At 35.9% G+C, this 24,749-nt stretch overlaps 1 protein-coding gene across 1 annotated transcript; it reads left to right on the top strand.

Moving 5' to 3' along the window:
* The first annotated feature begins 152 nt into the window (after nt 1-152).
* Nucleotides 153-24,231, top strand: RBM5 (RNA binding motif protein 5). The gene is made up of 25 exons (XM_026673304.2): nt 153-272; nt 976-1,030; nt 4,292-4,502; nt 4,924-5,085; nt 5,979-6,048; nt 6,484-6,557; nt 8,535-8,618; nt 10,393-10,453; nt 10,603-10,668; nt 11,392-11,552; nt 11,972-12,069; nt 12,482-12,569; nt 13,166-13,243; nt 15,870-15,933; nt 16,294-16,385; nt 16,798-16,876; nt 17,276-17,367; nt 17,820-17,981; nt 19,043-19,189; nt 19,307-19,378; nt 20,790-20,969; nt 22,010-22,084; nt 22,602-22,699; nt 22,782-22,911; nt 23,599-24,231. Exons 2-25 carry the CDS (start codon nt 1,014-1,016, stop codon nt 23,722-23,724), a joined length of 2,487 nt encoding a protein of 828 aa, XP_026529089.1. The 5' UTR covers nt 153-272; nt 976-1,013; the 3' UTR covers nt 23,725-24,231.
* Nucleotides 24,232-24,749: the final 518 nt, after the last annotated feature.

The following is a 24,749-nucleotide window of genomic DNA, read 5'->3' as shown; positions in this document are numbered from 1 at the left end:
CTTCTTTCTCCTTAACGCTCGGTTGGTGGGCTGGGAAAACAAAAGTACTACATCACCCAGAATGCTTCGCGAAATGAAAGACCGGCGCTTGCGCACGCTGCTTGCTGGAAGCTTCTAGGAGTGGAAGGAGGCGGTAGCAGGTGCTGAGAATTGTGGGTAGAAGAGAGCGAGCTCGACTCTGGCGCCATTTTGTAGCCCTTGTGAGAAAGTGGCGCTTTTTGGTTTTAGAGTTGCGGCTGCTGCGGTGGCGGCGAGTCGTTATTCTCTTCACGGTGAGTACCGAACCTGAAGCTTATGACGTGAGAAAGGCTATTCAATATAAAGGCTGTAAGGAGTCCATATTTGGCATTTGTCAAAACGATGGGGATAAATTTGCTCTTAAAATGGCAATTAACTTGTTAATTCGCTTTGGAGCTTTAAAAAAAAGCCATTTCGGAGAAGCCCAAGACGCTTAAAGGAGGCCCGCAGTCCACATTCTGCAGAGGGCGGGTCCCGTCATAGGTCGATCTGGTCAATAGGGATGAGTCGTCTGTGGGGCGATTCGCCCATCTTTTATTCGGGGTTTGGGAAGCTAGTTGGGCGTATTTGCTTTCCAAGTCGCAAATTTGCCTTCCCAGTTACCAGTCTTTGTAGGTGTTTTGGTTTCATATTTTTTGGGAGAGATTGAGGAGAATCGGCTACCATTAAATGCCCTCTGCACCTTGTGTAGAAAGTAATACCACAGGCTGTTAATTTACTCAGTGTCTATTTTTATGAGAGCTTCTGCCCCTTAAATAGACTTTGAGCATGTCTGGATTTGCTTTATGTAGGCAATTCGTTTCATTGACTGAGTTGTTTTTCTTCGTAGACACGGCATAGCCTTAAAGTATGGACGGCCATGTTTAGCTAGCATATATGATGTTATAGGGGCGGGTTTTTTTTATAGCAGGCTTATGTAAAAATATTATGCATTGATTTTTTTTAACAAACTTCTAGATTGATATTCTAATTAATCAAGAATTGAAGACAAGAGGATGGGTTCCGACAAACGGTATGTAATGATTTAAATGTTCAGATTATATTTTGCAGGCAAATCTGGTAAATAAAATTAGAACCATTTAGTTCAGTATTGATGTTCTGATTTGCACCGCAGTGTTTGCTTTATTACATTTCTTTGCCTCCCATCACACCACGAGGTGACTTTGGACTGATTATAGTGTTCTAATCCTTCAAATATTCTAGCCTTGTTCTGGAGCTCAGTATTAATTAAATGCAGGAGGAGAAAAGCATAACGAATGTATCCTATCTATTTTCTTACCTTAGTCTGAAAGAAGCCACTTCAGCCAATAGTTTGCTTCATGAGTCCTATTGAAATGATGAGTGTTAACTCTTCTCAGTCTGAGCCCCTTATGTTATTTTTTTTCTCAAGTCATTGAGCTAGGGGGCAGGGAAGGGACAAACTGTTTTTAATAAACAAAGAAATGAAAGCTTTTTATACTGTAGGCCCCAGCCATATGTCACTGACTGACTTCTACCTCTCAAAAGGTAAAAAGAACAAATAATTGATAATCTACATTGAGTAAATAAGATTAACATGGTAATACAGTTATCGATAAATGGATGCATTTTTCATACCAGCTGAAATGCTGGATAGACCTCGACTTACAACCACAATTGAGCCCAAAATTTCTATTGCTAGGACAGCTAAGTAAGTTTTGCCTCATTTTACAACCCTTCTTGCATGGTTGTTAAGTGAATCAGTACAATTATTAAGTTACTAACAAGTGAATCTCACTTCCCCATTGATGTTGCTTGTCAGAAGGTTGCCAAAGTTGATCACATGGCTCTAGGACGCTTCTATTGTCATAAATATATGCCCGTTGCGTAGTGCCTGTATTTTAATTACATGATCGTGTGGATGCTGCAATGGTTACAAGCATGAAAAGTGATTATAAGTCACTCAGTGCCATTATAACTTTGAATAATGAATGGTTGTAAGTCAAGGTCTACTGTAAATTACTTTGGAGTAATAGAAAATGATAGATATAGTTTCACAGCCACATATTTAACAAAGAACTATGAACCTATGAACCTATGAGAATTATATGAAACTATAAAAGGGTATGAACAAAATCATTTTGAGATTTTTCTAGAATAATTTTGACTGTTCATTGATAGTTTGTCCAAATACTATTTCAATATATTAGACTTATGATATTTGGAAATGAGTTCTGAGATATTCAGTGAAATGCATGGCAAGTCTCATTTGGGATTTTATTTTTCAATTTTATTCACATAAACTCCTGACACATGGTAATTTAGGACACTAATAACTTTTGAACATGACAGTTAATAAGGATGAGAAAAGCTTTTATATCACAGGTACTAATAAATGTATTTTAGGAAGGAAATGCCAACAAATGAGCTGATAATCTATGAAGAGTGCTTTTAACCATTTTGACTAGAAAAATTGCCCAAGGAAATAACTTTTTTGAGTATCTTAAAAACCCCATTCAAATTAATGAAATCAGTAATTAATACAAATAAAATAATTATGTTAAAAGCTATGGACAAAATAGATTCTTATGGCTTATGTTGTCTTATGGCTCATTTCTGATGCATACTTGTACAATACACAGTTTTCACATTTGGTAATTTGAAAGCTGAATACTTTCTGTAAAATATAGTATGCAATTATGCATTTGGCAATTTTCCTGAAAAAGTATATGACTTTATTTGGCCCAGTATAAAAAATTAAAAGAAATAAATGTATGTACTTAGCAAGTAGCAGTCTTTTTATTTTAATTCTAAATAATTCTCAATTTTAACATGTGCTTGCCTTTCCCTCATCTCCACCTCTCTTTTTTTGCCTATCTTCAACCAATGACATGACAGTAAGAGGGCAATCTTGCTCCTTCATTTTGTGCTCTTATTAACGAGGGACCCTGAGGAATGTCATGTCAGTTGGAGAAAGTCAAATGATGCTTTTTCATTTATTCTATCCTAAAGGCCAAACATTTGCACCATACATAATTGTATTCTGAGTTTGGAATTAAACAAGAACAAGTTGTTCAAATATTGAATGTTTGTACATCCTTATTAAGCATTGGACGGATCATAAGGGTGTTTTTATGTATATGGTGTTAAATATGATTCATATATTTTTTCAGTGTCATTGCAGTTAAAGTTTTCTTAGTCTTTTGTTTGCACTAAGACTGCCCAAATTTCCCACTCTGGACTGTCCTGGTCCTGCAGTTCTGGGATTGATTTATTTGGCTGGAAACTCACTACTAAACTGGAAGCAGTTTCTTGTATTCTAAGTATGATGTACTGAATGAAATAGGAGATTTCATCCTGAATTAATTTGGAACCAGATCGTGTCTGAATAATCATGAACCACTTCCAGTTCAGAGGATTAATTTATAGCAGTTTCTGAACCATTTCTGGAATAAATGTCAGGGTTCTAGAAAAACCCAGCTCCAATTAAGCCGACAATAAGAATGGTTCTATCGAGTGAAAAAACAGGTTTCAGAATTTTGTGGAATGTTCCACCATGAGTACAATAACTCTTACATATACAAAGTCACTTATTTAATAACCTACAATTGCTCAAGTTCAGTCATTTCCCCCATTTCCTAGGGATTTACTCTGTCTCTTTGTTTGGACCTCAAGGACCACTAAATTCATAATTTTAAATCCCGTGGACCACTAATATGCCTTTTTTTAAAAAAAGGTAAATACTATTTAGTGGAATATAAAAAATGCAAATAATTTTTTTGTGGACCAGCAAAATTTTCTTGTGGACCACCAGTTGGTGACTGCTGGTTTATAGTATAGGATTTATTAAAGTTTTTTCCTTCACCATATAATTTTTTTTTTAAAAATACAACTGGTTAGGTTCCTTTTTTAAACTTCCATTTGTTATGTAATAGCTTATTATGTAACTGTTTAATTTACATATAATATTGCAAAGTAAGTTTTTAAAAATAAGTATAGGATCTTTGAATATAAAATATTTTTTTAAAGTAAAAGAAATTAAAAACATACACGCAGACACAATAAGTCCTAAATAGACAAATCAGAGTATGAGTTAATGTAACATAAAAACTTCATTCTTTTGACTAAGATTCACAGGGTTTTTAGAAGAAAAGGAATGCATGCATAGTATAATTAAATACTCCAAAAATGGCAAACATGTCCAACTACATGGTGATTTCCTTATACCATATAGTACTGTTTGTTTTTTATTATACAATCTTTGCATTGATGTTGCAGTTTTTGAGTTGTTTGACTTTATAAATTCTGTGTGCAGTGTGAGCAGAACTGAAAGGAGTGGAAGATACGGATCTATTATAGATAGAGAAGATCGAGATGAACGGGACTCCAGAAGCCGTCGTCGGGATTCTGACTATAAAAGATCTAGTGAGGAGCGTAGAAACGACAGATACGATGATTATCGGGATTATGATAGTCGGGATTATGATGGTAGAGATTATGATGGTAGAGATTATGACAGCCCTGAGGTAAGATAGCTGATTACTGCTTTTTTTATTTTGGTTAAAAAATACGTAGTATTCTTTTGCTAAATTTATCAGTTATATATTTCCTGGGTGGATTTAACAAGAAAGCAGTGGAAGAAGAAAAAAGCAGTGACAAAACTATCTCCTTGTCAGGTGGACTACACAGATATGTTTCATGTAATCACCAGCAATCACATTTGATTTCAGGGAGTATAGAAAATATAGAAATGAGATTGTCAACATTTTATATTTAAATTAATCATAGAAAATATTTACAGAACAAAGAGTGAAACAATATTTTCCAATTATATTAGTCTATGAATAATGTTACAATGACACTTAAATCTTTAATTTTTAAAATTAAAGTTAATGGAGTTAATTTTGCATTACTATGGGAACAGTCTGTGCTGGCTTTATTTGGCAGAGAGAGCGTGAACGTGAGCGACGTAATAGCGATAAATCAGAAGATGGTTATCATTCTGATGGAGACTATGGAGAACAGGATTATAGAAATGACATAAATGATGAAAAAGAAAGCAAGACCATCATGTTGCGTGGGCTCCCTATTACTGTTACAGACTATGATGTAAGTAACATTTTACTGTTAACTTGAACATTTTAATTTGCAGAATAATTCCTTCTTAAAGTCTGTACAGCACTGAAAGCGTCTTAATATTGTTTCATATTTCAGAAGTGAGTGTTTAGCAATTATTTAAAGTAGCCTCCATGCCTTCTGTCCAATTGTTTTGCAGTTAGGAAGGATTCTTCTCTCCTTCCCCAAACTGAAGAGTTACTGATAGCTACTCCTCTGATTAAAAGAAAGTGTTTGTTGAAATTCTATTATAGACCCCACCCACCCCCAATGACTTTCACAGCATTGCTCATTATTTATTTTGGCAGTTGTGAATTTCATAAGAGCATTGCATCATAAATTCTGGAATGTATTTATTAATCTAATTTATATGGTCAAAATCTAAAATTTCTGTTTTGAAATATCTTAGAAATTGATGAACATCATGTGATTCCCCCCCCTTTCAGCTGTGTCCTGTTTTAAACCGCCCATAGTATTGATGAAGTTTCTCAGAAATCATTTGTATTGCCAGTTTCCTATGACTGGTAAAATTTGATTGGCCCAAATCTCACAATTGATTTCATGCCCAAGGTTGGGACTAGAACTCATGGTTTCATGGCTTCTAGTCTAGTTTCTTAATTACTATACCAAACTTGGTCAGCTAGAGTGGTTAGGATCTACATAAAAGGATAAGTTTACATAGCTGAAGATTGGCACCTGTAAATTTTGAACCATATAACAATGACATAACAGATTTTATTTCCTAAGGATTTCTAGATTTTAGGTCTATTCTAAGTTACTTAGAATAATTATAAATTTTGGAGGTCATGTTAATACCAGACTGTTGTTTTCCTTCTTTGTACTTTTGCTTAGTTTGTGAACATTAATGGTATTAAAATTGCATATAGATACGAGAGATCATTGAATCCTGTGAAGGCCCTCGGCCTGCAGATGTGAGATTGATGAAGAGAAAGACAGGTGAGAATATTAACCTTATTTTTTTGGCACAGCCTTCCTCTTCCCCAGGCCTAAAACATTTTCCAAAATCCCCTTCACCTGCAAGTACAAAACAAAATGAAAGGTTTGCCATGGATAAGGAATTTAGCCTTTTGAAAGGCTATAGGTAGTGGAAGAAGCCTTCATTTTATATATATATTTAAACATGTCGGTAAGTAACACCGTAAATTTGATTCTTAAATCTTAGTAATCCATTGCATGGTTATCTAATTCAAGTAGCCTATTAATGCAGCTTGGTTTCCTTGCCATGGCAAAACAAGAAGCAAATTCAGAGTTGACGTCGCATTTATAAAACTGCTTTGTCATGAAGTAATGAAGCAGTTGGAGAGAGATTCACCTGTTTTAAAGGAACTGACTAACACAAGTATCCCGTCTATATCTGAATGCTGTCTCTAGGTGTAAGCCGTGGTTTCGCCTTCGTGGAGTTTTATCACTTTCAAGATGCTACCAGCTGGATGGAAGCCAATCAGGTTGCTTCACTCACAAAGTCTAGATAATTCCTGAACATGGAACAAGTCTGTACAGTTTTTAAAAAGGAATAAATAAACAACTGAATGAAGGAGTGGTTTGATTTAAAAATCATAACTTCCTTAAAATGAAATGCTTTGTATATATTAAAATTTTTGTTAAAATTTCATACCATTGCCCCAAAATACAGTTGGACCATTTACCTTCTATAAAATGTTTGCTATCTCAGTGTTTCAAGTAATTTGATCTTTGACTTACTTTTTAAAAACCTATTATGTATTGAACTAGAAAGACTTTTCTGATGTATGCTATCAATAACTATAAAACAAATTATAGATTATATAGAGATAACTGGAAAGATATTTTCAGCACGACTTAATGTTTCTAAAGGCATTGGAGTGCTTTTAAAATGAATATAAATAATCTAAACAAGAAACAAACTATTAAGGAATTAAAATGTATATTTCCAAGATATTGATATATTGGTATTTTAATTCAGTTAATAGCAGAACTACTATTTTTACTGCATTGCTGTCAACTAGAACTGTGCTTCTAGACCAAACTAAAAACTTAGGGAGCAAAACTAGTTGTTTCCTTATAAAATCTGAAAAATATTTCAATATGAATTTTACTACTTCTTAAAAAATTATTAAATGTTTGAACACTTTCTCTTAAGTTCATATCATGGCCAACAATTAGTTGAAGAAATAACCAATTGTTGCATGCAACAAGTGTTCTGTATTATTTATGCAACATGCAGTTGTGGTCCATGAACCTGGACAAATTAGGGTAACAAATTATGAAATCACAATTTTAATATATACAAAGCTGTGTCAATTTTCATCTTGAATCCTGTTTCAAATCCACTCCAACATAACCACGCTAGTGTTAGGGAAAAAATAGTTGAGCCTCCCTATTGGCCCTGTTGCTGTTAACTGTCAAACAAACATGATATATTGTAAATATGCCAACATATTTTGTTTGTGTGCATATTCCAGTTTTGGGCCATTTTCTCATTTTCCTAGTGTAGCAATAAAAGATGAAATTTGCACCATAGGCCTGCTTGATCTTTTTAAGCTCTTACTATTTCTATTAGAATTTGACTTACTGAAGTCAACTCTTATTTTAAGATTAGATCATTGTTTCGTCAACATACACAACCCCTGGACACATTTAAAGGTGCATCTCTCTGAAGAGCAGTAAAGGACTTGCAGGATTTAGAGGGGATACAGGTTTTGGATATTCAAGAACAAAATTTAAAATTCAGAAACTTGGCTTCTTTCTGTACATTTAAATAGTTTATCCAGTACTCTGCTAAGTATGAAGGGGCACTCAAAGCAAAACAAAACATTACTGTATTGGCAAAAAAAGTCAGTGGCAGTTGAATTTGGTTATTAAATATTAGGATATTGTATCTTTTCTTCCTATTCACATGGTAGCTTTTTCATACAGCATGTTAGCCAGAAAACAGTTATGCTGAACATGTGTTCAGTACCTGACTTAATTTAGCTTCTTAGAAATATAAGGTCATCTTGACAAGAATTATTTTACTTTCAAGGGCACATCATGAAGAAAACAACTGAAAACAATTCATATGTTTTGAAGTTATAAAATTCTAGTCCTGGGGAAAGAAGTGAAGCAGTCACTTAATACAGTGTATTAAAGCAGTGTTTTGTTATGTCTTTAAGAATCTCAATCTCCTTAGAGACACTTCCTGGTTCCATGTCAGCACTTAGTTTTGGCAGCTTGATCAACCTTCCCTGATTCTGTTTGCTTTCACTGCACATCCCATTTTCTTACTGCCCATGTCCTGCAGGATTGGATGGGCAGAGTGTAGGAGGCGGTGGTTGGTTCTCTGCATCCTCCCCATATTTGTCCATTTAGTTCATGAGCACTGAATCCTCCGAAGTGTGCTCTACCATGGGAAATTCGACACATGTTCTGTGATACTGGAATAACTAAATGTGCTTTTTTTGCAGAAAAAATTGTTGGTTCAAGGGAAACAAATTGCAATGCATTACAGCAACCCCAGACCTAAATTTGAAGACTGGCTTTGTAACAAGGTATGATGATGTTTACAAAGGCATTTTTTAACACGCACATATTTTTACTAACTGCCCATCTCTCTCAATGTATTTTAACAGATTACATTGTAATTAGCCATTTTCATACTATTCACTTCTACTAACGGATAAAATATCTGAACTTCAGATAGTATTAAAAAGCTTAGCATGAAGCAATTTATAACAAGTGCTAAAAAGTAAATAGCATTTAATAAAAACATGTATGTTAATGTGGAAATAGCCATCATGATCATTACTATAGGTGACATGGTATTTTACAATGAGAACTTCCCATTGAGAGTGAGGGTGCTGTTGCTTCTGAATTTGACTTGAAGTATTTTCTTGAACTACATACACACTTAGAGCTTGTCTTCAGCACTCAAAAAGCAAACAATGTACAAGTAGTTTGCAATTTGAAAACTGCAGCAGGTCTTAGTATCTATAATGCACGTGTATTTAGGAATCACAGTAACAGAAATGACAAACGGGACAACTCACAAATTACTTTCTCCACAGTGGAGGAAAGAAGATAATTTCCATAAATTTGCCTACAGATAACCCCTAACTTACCAATAATTCGTTCATTAACTAATATTGCAATGGTGCTAAACAAGTGATATTTCAATTGGCTTTTGAAGGATCAGCCTTTCCAGTGCCCCCACAGTCATGGAATTCAGACACTTGGCATCTGGCTTTATAGTTTTAGCCTCCTGCAGTCATAGTCATTTTCGGATCTTTTTACAAGCAAAATTAATGGGAAAGCTGGCAGCAAGAGTTGTAATTTTCTCCTGCCTTCCTACACTAGTGCTTTCCCTTTGGCTTTCCTTGCCACATCAACCATCCCCCGGTCTTTTTACACTCATACCATACCATCCGTAAACCAGCCTCCCTGTGCTTGTGCCCTGTCCTGCCATTTATCCTGGGCGTTTCTGCACTTTTCATCTTGTACCATCCATTCCCCCGTGTTAGTGAATAGGATTACTGTACATCCCAGATTAATAAGTAGACAGTAAAGATAAAAAGAAACAGAAGAAACTTTCACTTTCCGATACAGCAGATAAAAGCAATAACTTTAATTTTTACAAATTTTACATTCATATATAGAAGGGAAACATCAACCATTCCATTACCCTTCAATTAAAATGAACAATATTGCAACTGAATAACATAATGGTAGAGGAAAAAAGAGTTCCTGACCTTTGAACCAGGAATTGAACATTAAAATTAAACAAGTATAAATTCCTGCTTAAATATTAGCTCATACCTAGCTTTCCAAAAAGTCATTACATTAATTTCCGTTTATACATAATTTTTATTTTAATACTGAAGGTGTTTGTTTCACAGTATTGGATTTAGAAATAAAATAGTTTTGTAACACCATTTCTCATATCTCTGAATGCTTCTTGGACCATGAAGACCTTAAAAATATGTAGATCTTAATGTTGAAAATTGTAGCTCCAGGAACTGAAGCGTCCCAAAAATCATAGTTTGATATTAACTTTATTTAGTTATTCTTTCTAGTGTCCTGGATAGGACTGTGGAGTTGAGTTAACCATCAAAGCTCGTGGGTGCCAAAGCAAACTCCTAAGTTCCAAATGTGTTGTTATTGTAATTGCTTACTGGGTAATAAATGGACATTAATAGTTTTATTCAATAATGACGTGAAGCCACCGTTACGGGATATTTTAAAAACAATGTTATAGGTATGGTCTGTCCTACAGAATGTTTAATCAGGTGTATAATCTAAAATGTAATGGATTTGTTTATTTGTTAGTGCTGCCTTTACAACTTCAGGAGGCGACTAAAATGCTTCCGTTGTGGAGCAGATAAATTTGGTAAGTTCTGTTTGAATAAGTTATTAAACATTTTTATTTCACAATTGAACTGCATGTAATTCCATTTCTGACATGGTAGGGGTCTATTGATGTCGTAACACAAGGTTCTTGATTATTAAGCTTGTATTTCCATCTGTTTTGCAATGAAGATTCAGAACAGGAAGTGCCACCTGGAGGACCAGAAGCTGTACAGTCTGTGGATTACTACTGTGATAGTAAGTTAATTCTTATTGTATTGGAAAAATAGGTTAGCTTTGAGGTATGTCTTTGTGACATGCAAAAATCAATCCAGATTCTTTTGTAGGAAGGGGCTGTTTACAACTCAAATTCACAAGAGGTAAAAAATCAAGTTATAAAGCTGCTGGAGAAACCTGGCAACATATGAGAAATATGACATTTTCCTTTCTATGAAGAGCATTGACACTTTTTATCCTACTTCTCTCTTCAGCCTGACTTGTTCAGTTAACATCTTTTTTCCTTTGCTTTTCTTTTTTTATTAGCTTTTATTGTCAAATCTTGGAATACATTTTTTTCATTTCTTCCCAGCGTAGCTCTTGTTCCTCTTTCAGTCAGCAGCTGCTTCAGATAGTCCTTCCGTATAGCCTTAGTGCTTAATACTGTTTTTTGCACCATCTTTATTTACCTTAAAGAGAATTACATGTGAACTGTTTTAAAATTTTAATCAAACTGAAATGATTAGCCTTCCCTACTCCTGCTTTGGGAAGTGCAGAATTGTATTAGCATGAATTATAGTAGATAATCTAACATACATAGCTGCATTATATCAATAAATCTCTGGTCTTTTTCAGAATTTCATTAATATAAAAAATGTAGTTTTTCCTTGCTTTACTTATGCATTATAGACTGCTATGTATATCTGTTCTTTGTTATTGTATTGTGGATAAACAAGTGATAACCATATCTTTATGTTTCCACAGCTCTTATTCTGAGAAATATAGCTCCTCATACAGTAGTGGAATCAATCATGACAGCTCTATCACCATACGCTTCACTGGCAGTAAATAATATCCGCCTTATTAAAGACAAACAGACCCAGCAGAACAGAGGCTTTGCTTTTGTACAGTTGTCTTCAGCCATGGTAAGGTGTATTGTATTGTATTTCAGTATTGAAATTTGTGTGTATTCAATATTAAATTTTGTATATATTTCCTAACATTCAAGTACAGTTTAGACGTGTGCAATTTTTTTATTTGCATAAGTAATAAAATCAAATACCTTCAGATTTATTTTCCTGATAAAAATATGTACATGATTTAATAGGTATAATAATTATTAATGTATGTCCATAATGTTAATATCCTGATATGTGTTTTTTTAATGTCAAGCTCTGAATTTATACAAAACCTTGCCTGAATTGATTGAATAAATGCATTGTACTGTGTTTTTTTTCCTTATGAAATTTTGGTAGTTGATTTTTTTTTTCTTATAAATCCTTTTTGACAGTGGTTGTATATAACAATTTAAACTTTGTCTCATACCAACAATTACTTTTCCTAGGATGCTTCTCAGCTGTTGCAGATTTTACAGTGTCTTCAGCCCCCTCTGAAAATAGATGGCAAAACAATTGGTGTGGATTTTGCAAAAAGTGCTAGAAAGTGAGTTATACTACTAAAGTTGTGTTTCAAATCTTCAATTGCAGTATAATTAGAAAGTTACATTGCTGCTTTATTGCTTAATTATCTTAATAAGATTTACAAAGAAAACCAGTTTTATGTCTTTCTGTGTGTGTACTCATTAAATATACTAGTAGTAGCATTTAAATTCAGCTCAATGTTTGGAGTTAAGCATTTATTTGGATAAGTAATGGAATAAAAAATCTTCAGTTTATTTTCTTATTCTGTATAAAAATCTATTCTGATTTCCAGAAAATAGAGTGGGGAAACTTGTGCAATTAGTTTATCAACAGTTGAGGCACATTGTAATTTTCTTGTAAATTTATTTCGAACCTCCTCATGATTTCTAGTAATGTTGCCTATGAAATAAACAACTATCTTTTTTATTTTTCAGGGATTTGCTTCTCCCAGATGGCAATCGTGTCAGTGCTTTCTCTGTTGCTAGCACAGCCATTGCTGCTGCTCAGTGGTCATCAACCCAGGTAGGAATTCGTTTTTAAAGTTGCTGATTCCTGAGTCTACAGTATAGCATCTATGGATTCTTCTCTTAGCCTTGCAGGCCCCATGGGGTCTACTTGGTTGCATTTTAATTTTCAAAAGTTACGTTGTTTTCTTTTCAAAGTGAGAGTTAGCATGCTATAAAACAGTGATAAAATCAAACATAAAATGTCATTCATTCATTCTTCCTATTTCTAAAACTACCCATGTCGCTCAGGGACATATCCATCAGTGCTTTGAATATGAATAGATTTCATTTTAGTGAATAAAATGATAATGGGTTGTAGCTCAGTGCTTGTTTATAAATATGTCAAGGAAAAGGAAATAAAAATGAGGTCGCAGCATCCTGAGAAACTGGGTTTTAGAGAGCAGCCTCATCAATTTGCCTTTTAATGGATAAGAGTTGAATGTCTTTAAGGCTTTATGTTGACCATGCTCTCAAAATTTAAAAAATGTGCCCACCATAAAAACTTAGGAATTTCTATGCTAGTGGAAAGCAAGATTTCAGTACTGATATCAGCATTCATGTGAACACTCTGCTCTATTTACTAATTAATTAATCATTTTCTTTAATTTATAGCCTCAGAGTGGAGAAGGTGGCTCTGTTGACTTCAACTACCTTCAACTTGGTCAGGATGGTTACAACCAGTACACTCAGGTATGTGTAAATAGTACTAGAAACTAAGATTTGGAAGTTCTTGGGAGGAAAGTATTCTGCACACTTTAAAGGTGCTTTTTCAAGAGGCAACTGGTTCCTGGTTTTTCTTCAAAGACGTTTTGCTTCTCATCCAAGAAGCTTCTTCAACTCTAGATGGTGGGGAAATCAGAGCTGAAGAAGCTTCTTGGATGAGAAGCGAAATGTCTTTGAAGAAAAACCAGGAAGTCCAGTTGCCTCTTGAAAAAGCACCTTTGGGACAATCGTTATCTGGATGACTGAGAATCTCCATAGACATTTTTGTATGCTTTAAACTACTTTTAGGAAGATTGGACCATAAACTTCATGACATAGTGAAAATTTGGGCAGGTGAGGCAATGTAAATGTACTAACTATTGATACAGAACTAATACAGAAGAAACATATTAACTATTAAAATACATAATGGTGCATTATAACGCCACTAACAAGGACCAGTACAAAGTCAGTGTGAAAAAAATGCAGTGTAAAAGCCAGTCAAAATAAGCTATACTAGATGAACAGCAAAACTAGGCTGAAATGGTAGCAATGTAAAAGATAAGATGATTGTGATGATTGATCATCTTAATGATCTCTTAGCCTGGCCCTGAAATTAATGGGATATTGGTACTTAATGAATTTATGTGGATTTATATGTCCAGAAGGTCACAATTAAAAAGGCCTTTCTGATAGTCATCCAGGGGTGGGATTCAAATTTATTAACAACCAGTTCTGTAGGTGTGGCCTAATTTGTGGGTGTGTCTTGGTGGTCATGTGACTGGGTGGGCATGGATTGTTGAAATGGTTTGGTGGTCATATGACTGGGTGGGTGTGCCTAGGTGTCATGTGACTGGTGGGTCATGTGATGGGTGGGCATTGCTAGATGGCTATGTAACTGGCAAACCAAATGTAAGTGGTCCTCGCTTAATGGCCAGTTGCTTAGCAATTGTTCTGATTTACAACTGACCTCTCCAGAGCTACTTGACCTGTTTTTGGTGTTTTGACAGCCATGCGTGCGCATGCGCGCGCGCGCGTGAGCATACACACACGACCAGTTACGATATCCCACACAGTCTTGTGACTGGTTTTCTATGTTTTTTGCCAGTTTCCAATAATTCCTTCTGGTTTCTGGGCATTTTTAACCAGAAAATGGACTTGTTTAATAACCACAGTGTTTGCTTAATGACCATAAGATTCACTTAATGACCATGGTGTTTGCCTAACCCGGGGTCTGCGATCTTAAACACTTCAAAGTGACATTTTTCTATTTTCTTTTAAACTGGTCTCTTTTTTTCTCTTTCTCATCTCTCTCCCTTTTTCTTTCTCTTTCTCATCTCTGTCTCGTCTCTCTTTCTTCTCCCTCCCTCCCTCCCTCTCTCTCTCTCTCTCTGTGTGTGTGTGTGTGTGTGTGTGTGTGTTGTTTCTCTCCAGAAATCTGGGCTGAAGCAGAATTAAACCATATCTGCTCCTTTGTTTTCTGAATGGATTTTATAGGAAGGAGGCTCAATTTCACACACACACACACCAGCCATTTCCCATTCAATCTCCCTCATTAAGGAAGCATGGAGGACATAGTCAGCAACAGCAAAACTAACTCAATATCTTCCAAATGGAATAGGCGCAGACCCCGGGTGGTGATGGGGAAGAGAGAAAGGGATTCTCCAAACTGGCAGGGCCAGCCAGGGACACAGTTTGCCAGTTCTCCAAACTGGGCAGAATCAGATTCTATAGAACCGGTGGGAACTGGTAGAATCCCACCCCTATAGTCATCCTTTTAACTTCAAAATAAAAGAACGATTGGAGGAAGGGAATTTCTGTTCTCCTGATTTGAATGCTTAATTGGATGTGCTTGCACATCCATGCCCAGCAATGAAGCCTCTGACCTATAAGGGCTGCACAGACCTGCCATTTAAAATCTTTTTCTAACTTTCCACACCTGGGGAAACGCTACAAGGTAGATGCTGTGCTGTCACTTTTAAGAAATAAATAAATTTCTAATTTGAACTTCCGCTCCAGTAGTTCTTAATTTGCTATATACAGTGGAACCTCTGGTCGCGAACGGAAGTGTTTGTGACCAAATCGGGTGATGAATAAAAGTTCTTACCTCTGGTCGCGAACGGGTGCTTGGGTGGCGACTCAAGGGCGGTGATTTGCCCTTCTGCGCCACACCATTTTTTTTATGGGCATGCACTTCCGGTGATGAGCAAATCATGTGATGACCGAATCTCAGAACAGATTATGGTCGTCACCGGAGGTTCCGCTGTATTTCTTGTATCTCCATTTCTCACATCTCTGGAAATTGAGGGAAGCTTGCATGTTTTGAGTCAACTTTTATCAGCAGAGAGAAAAGGATAAAACAAAGTCAAAGTTATATCAACCCCCTCGCCCTTTTAAAAGCTCACCTTAGAAAAATTATTTTGATTGGTTGTTCATCATTTGATTTTCCTGGGCTCTGTTTGATGCCCTCCTCCTAGTTGGATAGACTGACATTTGTTTTTTCTCTTAACTCCTGTTTAACTCAGCTTTTGGGGATGAGGGTTTTCGCCATTCCCTAAAGGATCCATATCATGAAACAGTAACCTTAACTTAATTCATTGCTTGATGTTCACAGGATTATCAGCAATTTTATCAGAATCAATCAGGAACATCGGACACAGATACAACTACAACTTCTGGTAATGTTTCCTCTTTGTGTCACAGAAACAAACACTTTTTTCATAATTTTGTATGAGCATCTTAATTGGCTTGATTCTGGCTTGAGTAGTAAATTGATAGTTTGTCATGAGTGTCTTTAGAACAGCATTCATCTTTCAGGTAAACCCCAACTAAGGGTCTTGAGTTAATTTTAATAGTCTGCATGAAGTATTGTGGCAGGTACTCAAAATAGTTAATAGTAATCCTCCCCCAGGAAATTAAATTGCTAATCATTTTAAATTTATTATTACTATTACTATCAAGGCACTCCAATGAGTTCTATCAGTACTATTCTAGTTTTTTAGGTTTTTATAGATTTCCAATGAACTATGTTTTGGCAGGTGGTCCAAGTACTGCTGGTACAACTACAGCTGCTGTTGTTTCCCAGAGTCCTCAGTTATATAATCAACAGACCACTTCAGCTGATACACCGGTAAATTCTACTGTCTTCTATTGTAAAAATATTGGTTTAGCGTAGAGCTTCATTGCATGAATGCAGCGTGAAATTATTTTAATGAATATACATTTTAATTTTAGCACTATTCAAATTATACCAATTGTCTATTTGATTGCACAGGTATTGATTTGTGGATTAAGATGTATTGATTTGCCTGAGATAGTAATTGAGTAGAAATTGAACTGTGGGTCTTGTATGTGCAAAACTACCCTTAAGAGCTGTTTATCTATTGATCTTAGTATAATAATTTTTGCGTAAGTGTTAATATGCCTGAATAACACACATAAACATAAATTGCTTATTCCGAGTATAACATGTCTTGAAGAAAATTTGTGTATTTTTGAATAAATGCTGTGGTTTTCTAAGTTTATGATATTTCTTTCTGCAGGCGCAAGCTGCACAACCAAGTACTAGTTCTCAAGTGTCATCCAGTTCTTCAACTGGTATAATTCCTGGCACCAAGTATGGTGAGATTAACTACTGCTAGATGAAGCATTGGATAGTGGAAAATAACTTGTTTCCTTTTCCAGTCAGTATTTATATTTATTCAGTTTATTGTTTTCCTGAGATATAAATCCAGAAGGTAACACTTCCTTTCTGACGGATTGGGGAAAGTATGGAACAGCGGTGGAATTAAACTACTTCTTAGAAATAAAATAGACATTGAAGGGATTAAGTAAAAAAAATTACTTACTTGTTTCACTATTCAGCAGAATTTCAAGGCAGTGTTTTCTCTGACCTAAATTTAGATCAGTATTGCTGTGCATGCTAGTTACATCTCCCCATATTTTTGAATTAAGATAACATTTTTTGTTCTTTAGAAAAGCAATAGTTCAGTTTAAGTAATTTATCCATTCAACCTGCAGCCATTCCAGACACTTCAACGTATCAGTATGATGAATCATCAGGTTTCTACTATGATCCTGTGACTGGATTGTATTATGACCCAAATTCTCAGGTATACAACTCTCCTTATTTTTTCTTAAGTGTAAAAGTACTCTTGAGTTGGACCTGTAGACACTTGAGAAACATCAATATGTTACGTTATATTGATCTAGTTTACATATCTGCCATTGTTTTGGACAGCTAGTTTAGAATGTACATGGACCAATGTATTCTAACATGTTTGTTTGCTGTACTGGATCACAAAAATATATATTTTATTCAAAGATGCAGTGTGATCATTTTAGTCAGTAGGCCTTTAGCATCAAATTCATTTTGAGTATCATTGGAAGTAATTTATAGCTATGTAGAGATGATGATAAATACAAATTCATGTAACATTTTATATGCAGATATTATGGCTACAAATTACATTCTTTAATATAACTTACAACTTCATTTCAACTTAGTTAGAAAGTAAAAGTATTTTTTTCAGCACGAAAAATAAATACTTTGCTTTTTTTCCAGTATTATTACAATGCTGTTACACAACAATATCTGTACTGGGATGGTGAGAAAGAGACTTATATGCCTGCTGCAGAAGGAACATCATATCAGCAAAATAATGTACCTTCAGCCAAAGAAGGAAAAGAAAAGAAAGAGAAACCCAAGAGTAAAACTGCTCAACAGGTGATAATTAAAATGAAAGTTGCTAAGTCCAATATTCTGTTTGATATAAGTGACATAAGTCCCATGGAAAGCTATGTAGTATAAACCAGCGCCAACTGGTGGGCTGTAAGAAAATTTTGGTGGGCCGCAGAGAAATCTCACCCCCAGAGCAGCCCCTCAAAGCAATTAATCCAGGCTGCGGAGAAACATAAGGCTGCGCTACTCACATGGCCAGCGGGAACCCCCCCGACTCCCTCACTCTTTACCCGGCAAACTTGCCTGGTAAATTGCTATTTTTCCTTTTTCCGACCATCATTGTTCTGTGCTGGGAGATTTAGATTAGCTAGGAAGCAGGAAATGGTTGGATTTCTTGCTTTCTAGCTAGTCTTTAAATCTTCGGCTCTGCTTTTAAGCACAGCCGAACCTCCCTTAGGACTGAAGGTTCTATTATTCAGTGCAGACTCACGGCAAGAAAATTTGAGAGATTGAGCTAGCCAATGGCAGATAGATTGATCACTGAATGATTCTGTGAGCCACTCAATCTGCCTGCCTGCTTTGCCTGCTTTTGGGTAAAAGTTGCTCTCTTTTATAAAAAAAATTCAATATTTATATAAATATAATATTTACATACAAGCCATGCCCAGCCAGTCACATAACCACCAAGCCACACCCATAAATTAGGCCATGCCCACAGAACCGGTTAGTGGTACCTGGTATTTAAAATTAGGAGTTTGGTGGTCCCTAAGATCCAAAAGGTTGATGACCCCTGGTATAAACGACAGGAAGAAAAAATTTGTGTAAAAGAAGCAATGAATAAGTAGCTAGAAAATAGTGACACTGTTATTTAATGACTAGATAGTACTGTTTGAATTGAGGAAAATAGTTTTAATTTCTAACCATGTGTTGAAAGTTCACTAAAGTAGAGATTTTCAAATATGTTTTTTCACCTGATAATTTACAAAGGACACTTGTAAGGATAACCTAAAATGCTATGATGGCAGAAAAAGAAATATATGGAGTGGAAATGTTAACTTTGGTTTAATAAACACGCAGTCTGAATTAACTGAATTCTTCCTGTTCAGATTGCTAAAGACATGGAACGTTGGGCTAAGAGCTTAAACAAGCAGAAGGAGAACTTCAAGAACAGCTTTCAGCCCCTGAATGCAAGAGAAGAAGAAAGAAGAGAATCTGCAGCAGCAGATGCTGGTTTTGCTCTCTTTGAGAAAAAGGTAAAATGTTGACTGCTAGCTCAAGAATGCAAGAGAAATCCATTATACGAAGATTTTGGATTTACCAAAGAGATAGGTTTCTTCTTACCAAAAGATATTGATTTCTTCTTTTTCTAGGGCACCTTGTCTGAACGACAACAAATAATAACAGAAGTGATAAAGAATGGTGATGATGACAATCCGTTGAAAGTGAGTGTACAGAATTATACCATAAGGCGGCAATACTTGTATGGATGCGAGATTGGATCAATCTAAGACAAAAAAGAATATTAGCCATAGAGGGACATGACTTACAAAGAAAGTGGCATGCCTTCCTGTGGGATAAAGAAAACAAACCGTATCTATACTTTTATAGACATAAGAGACATGCTGATACAATCATGGAGACAAATAAAAAATTACCTGAAAATTCCAAACTGAATATCCCCCTTAAAAGCGGTAGTCCACCCTAATATAATGGAGGTTAAGAAAACGGCCAGGTACAGAGAAATTTTAGACAAGGGAATCTAAAGAGTAGGCAGGAATTGGAAGGACAGGGAATAAAATTGGACTGGTGCACTTTAAGCAAACACAAACAAGATATAAAAAAGACAGTGAGGAATTTGGAATAGACAATGAATTACAAAAATTAGATAAAATTCCGTTTGGCCCAGATGAAAAATTATCTAAAATATATTATTAGAATGGGATAGAGAAGAGGAGATTGTAAAAGGATCAATGATTGCATGTGGTAGAAATTTTGGACATACCATCGAATTAGAACAGTGGGAAAAGATTTGGAATATCAATTATAAAATAACAAAATCGGTGGCTTACAAGGAAAACCAACATAAAATGTTCTATCATTGGCATTCACGATTGGCTAAGATTTACCCAAACCTAAAACCAAATTGCTGGAAGTGTGGACATCAACAAGGTAGCTTTTTTCATTCTTGGGGGTCATGCCCCGAAGCGAAGAAATATTGGAAAATGATTTATATGTGGTTAGAGGAGCTAATTGAAAATACAATTGATTTTGTCCCGGAACTATTCCTGTTAGGAATAATAAGAAACTGTAACAGGAAGATAAAATATCTTATGTTACATGTAGTAACAGCAGCCAGAATCTCCTACGTCCAGTACTGGAAGAAAAGTGCCATACTTCCGGAAGGTTTAATAATTAAAAACTTTGAGTGCGTGGAAATGGACAAATTAACTGTGGAACTAAAAGGGAAAGCTGACATGGAATACAATGCAATATGGGAAACATGGTATATTTGGATTGACAATAGACATAAGAATAGAAAATGTAAATAATGTATATAATAGTTATGAGGGTATGGAAGTAGTGTGTATTGACAGATTGGATAGGATGTATAAATGTATATAGTCACAGTACTGTTTAACTAGTAATGGTATTATGTATAAATAGGAAAACCCAATAAAGTTTGGGGGGGGAAAAAGAAAGAGAGTGTACAGAAATCTACACATCTTTGTGATTTTGTTTAATTTTTTAAAATGAGAATCCCTATGTCATGTGTTGTTCTTTGAAGCAGTGTACTTATCTTCTGCTGCCCTTTCAGTAATTTATTGACTACAATTGTTCAATGTTATTTTACAGCGGGGTTTAGTGGCTGCTTACAGTGGGGATAGTGACAATGAAGAAGACTTCTTGGAGAGATTGGAGAATGAGGAAGAAAAGTTAACGGATTGGAAAAAGTTAGCATGTTTGTTATGTAGAAGACAATTTCCCAACAAGGAAGCTCTTGTTAGGCATCAGCAGCTTTCTGATCTCCATAAGGTAACATTCTATTTCAAATCAATATATCCAACACCAATAAAGGAGAATATTTGTAGCTCAGGGGTGAAACGAGGGGTCTTTGGTGCTCTCTGAGCTTGCTTATATTTTTGTATCTATTAATGTACTTAAAGACTTAAATTTGTGTGTCGCTTCTTCAGCAACTAGACAGCCAGAATATAGTAGTAATGATAATAGGGTTTTTTTCTGGTGTTCAATCATTTCCGATTCTCGAACACTATCTGGACAAGGCCCTGCAGTTTTCTTCAATATATAAAATGAACAAGCAACATTTATAGAATGCAGAGAGCGTTATAAATGCACAATATGAGGCCCTAGGCCCGTGATGGTGAACCTATGGCACACGTGCCACAGGTGGCATGCAGAGCTATTTGTGCCGGCACACGAGCTGCAGGCATACTTACTTCACTGCGCATGCGTGTGCCTCACAGCTGATTTTCGGCCTGTTTGAAGCCATTTTTGGCCTCCCAGAGGCATGAGGAAGGCCTTTGCAGGCCAAAAAATAGGCCCGTTTCATCACTTCCCATATTTCCAGAAATACGGGAAGTGATGAAATGGGCACATTTGTCGGCCTGCAAAGACTGCAGAGGCCTTCCTCACGCCTCTGGGAGGCCGAAAAAGGCCTCAAATGGGCAGAAAATCAGCTGTGAGGTGCAATGCAGGTAAAGGGGATTGCGCACACGCGCAGGGGGCATGGCGCACGCATTGCCTTCTGGGTGCTGGCACGCAAGAGTGTGCACACAATTTTTGGCACAGGAGCCCAAAAAGGTTAGCCACCACTGCCCTAAGCTTCTTGCAGCTTTGGAAAGCCTTGAGTGCAACCCCCAGAGGTCTACACATGTGATTACTAGTGGTAAGTTTTCTATTGTGCCAGTACAGAAACATTTGCTAAATAGATGGGTGGGAATTAATGCTCTTTATATTGTCTGAGTACTCTGCATCAAAAAGGTTACTTACACATGTGACTTGCTACCCAAATCAGTCTTAATTTATCATGTTCATTGGTTATATTATTTCTCTAGCAAAATATGGACATTTACAGAAGATCTAGGTTATCCGAGCAAGAACTTGAAGCCTTGGAAATGCGTGAGAGAGAGGTTAGTACCATAAAGAGCATAAATACAAAGACTGATGTTACCTTCAAAGCATAAGCATTATATAAACTTTGCTACAGTGCATAGATTTGAAAAACAAACATTAGGAGCTGAAACTTAAAACATACATGAAATAAGTACATAGAAAACACATTTCTTGCCTGTGATATTTAGAGCTATTAGACATTGATTGGGATACATAGGAAATAATACTACCGTGCATTCTGGTATTTCGTGGTATAGATGTTATCGAACTATTTAATCAAAATCTGGTGCGCAGTTGCTCTATACTGTGCAAGGAATAAACATTGCTGTGTTCAATATTTTCTAATACGGCCTTTTATTGCTGTTTTTAACATAAAATTAGGTAACAAATCTGAAATGACCCGCTCAAGTGGCAACAGAATAGGTTCCTTCTATTAGTAAATGTTACTGAGCAGTCTTTCTCTCTTCACTGATAAATTTTTCTTTCCTCAAAGCGATAGGATAACAATACTTGATAATGGAATTTATCTTTCAGATGAAATACAGAGACCGAGCAGCTGAAAGACGTGAGAAATATGGTATCCCAGAGCCACCAGAACCAAAGCGGAAAAAAGCATTCGATGCAGGCACTGTGTATGTATTCGATACTACAATTGCTGTTGCAATATTTTCCCCAGAACTTTTTAAGGGTTAAGTATTTATTGCTTATCTACAGGAATTATGAACAGCCCACAAAAGATGGCATTGACCATAGCAATATTGGCAACAAAATGCTGCAGGCCATGGGGTGGAGAGAAGGGTCAGGATTAGGAAGGAAATGTCAAGGCATCACAGCCCCAATTGAGGTGAGCATAAATCTATATAGTAACACTGAATTTATTCTGTGCTAAATTTTAGAAAATAGAGATTTTGAAACATTTTGCCAATCAGTAAAAAAAAAAAAAATTCTGTTGGCTTTGGGTGCTACTACCAGCAGCGGCCAGACTGGTGGTTATTGCTGTGGAAGATTGTCTTATAATTTAATGAAAATGTTTTAATTCCAATTACTTTATCTACAATCTAGTCTTCTCTGAGTGTACTTTTGATTTGTTCCCTCATACATTTTTAGGAACATCTTGACAGTAATGTGATTTCTAATTCCAGGATAAAAAACCGACACATTAAATGCATTGTTAGGACAGTGATTCCCGTTTATTTTCTTCATCTAGTTTGCTGCAATGTGGCAAAATCTCGGGCAATGTAACACTTTGTAGGTACTGTGACACAAATGACTGCCAGTAAAATTTGATTTTCTCTATACTTGATAAGATAGTATTACTTTTCAATTTAGTTTATTTTTGCCTAGATCAGAAGCTAGCTTTTGCAACCACACATGATCTCCACGCTATAGGCAGGAAGACATTGAGCAAGATCTTAATGTTGAAAAATAGATTCTAGTTACTTTAAATAATGCCTTCTTTGAACCTTGATGTTTTGAAGCATGAGATACAACCGTTCTTTGAAAATGCTAAGATACCTATTTTCTTTCGCAGGCTCAAGTGAGAATGAGGGGAGCTGGGCTTGGAGCAAAAGGTAGTTCTTACGGTGTTTCTACAGCTGACTCATACAAAGATGCTGTACGGAAAGCTATGTTTGCCCGATTCACCGAAATGGAATAAGTTTTGTCCATATTGGAGACATAAGATTTCACTCTTCCAAACTGACTGTTAAAACCTTGAAGGCCTTGGAGGCACTGCTGTATATAAGTTGTGGGTTGGAATCACTTCTATTTTAATTTTTCTTTTCCTTCCAGCATGCACTGCTTCTCTTGGTACACGATAGATCATAGAATGCAAAGCACTGTGGCTTCATCTTGGAAAAGAACCCCAACAAGTTAAAAAGAAGATACTGCATTTTTATACATTTATGTAAATACTGTAAATTAATGTGTTGTGTTCAGAGTTTTGTGTATTCTAAAAACCACTTCTGTCCTGTGGAGCAGTTAAGGAAGTGTTAATATGATTTGACACTGCTGTTTTCTGCTTACTTTGTATTGTTTCTCATTTTTGGCAAAGTTTCCTGTACATTTTGTAAGATATGTATTTGTATAGATTTTTTGAAGATTTTGATTCTAGATGCCAGTCCAGACTTCTTTTAAAAAGAAATAAAGCCTGAACCAAGCTTGATTTCTTTATAAGGAACGTGGGTTATTTTGTGATGTAAGTTTAAATTAATCATAAGTAGAAAACCAGGAATGAGTGGGAACTGCTTTGGTCTTTACCAGCAGGGGAGAAGTGTGCAACAAATTGCAGGGCTGGACCAATAAAATTAGATAGAAACTTTAATCATAGAAAACAGCAGATGTAGCAGACTATTTCCTCTGAGCTATGTGGGGTCTATGATACATTTGCTTTCTCTAGAAAAATTAGATGTAGGGTGGTCAAATAGGTTGATTAATCTGCTTAGCACAACATCGTAGTTTCCTGGGAGTGGGTGGTAATTTAGGACAGCATTTCTTTAGAATGTTCATTCAGTCTGAGCTGGGGTGCATTATGAAATCCTCACTCTCCTTTGGAGATAGTGTGGTACTTCCTGACACAATTGCTTGAAGGGATTACTGTGCTTCAGTAAAGAAAATTACTACTTCCTATCAGATGGGTGAAAGCCTCTTGGCTTCTGGATGATCGGGTTTTATTTTTTTTTA

This window comes from Notechis scutatus, chromosome 2 (assembly GCF_049901735.1).
Source record: "Notechis scutatus isolate UNSWTSFEM ecotype Mainland chromosome 2, rNotScu1.2, whole genome shotgun sequence".
Lineage (NCBI taxonomy): Eukaryota > Metazoa > Chordata > Lepidosauria > Squamata > Elapidae > Notechis > Notechis scutatus.
The sequence above is the reverse complement of the archived record's forward strand: the minus strand, read 5'-3'. Positions and strand labels throughout refer to the sequence as shown.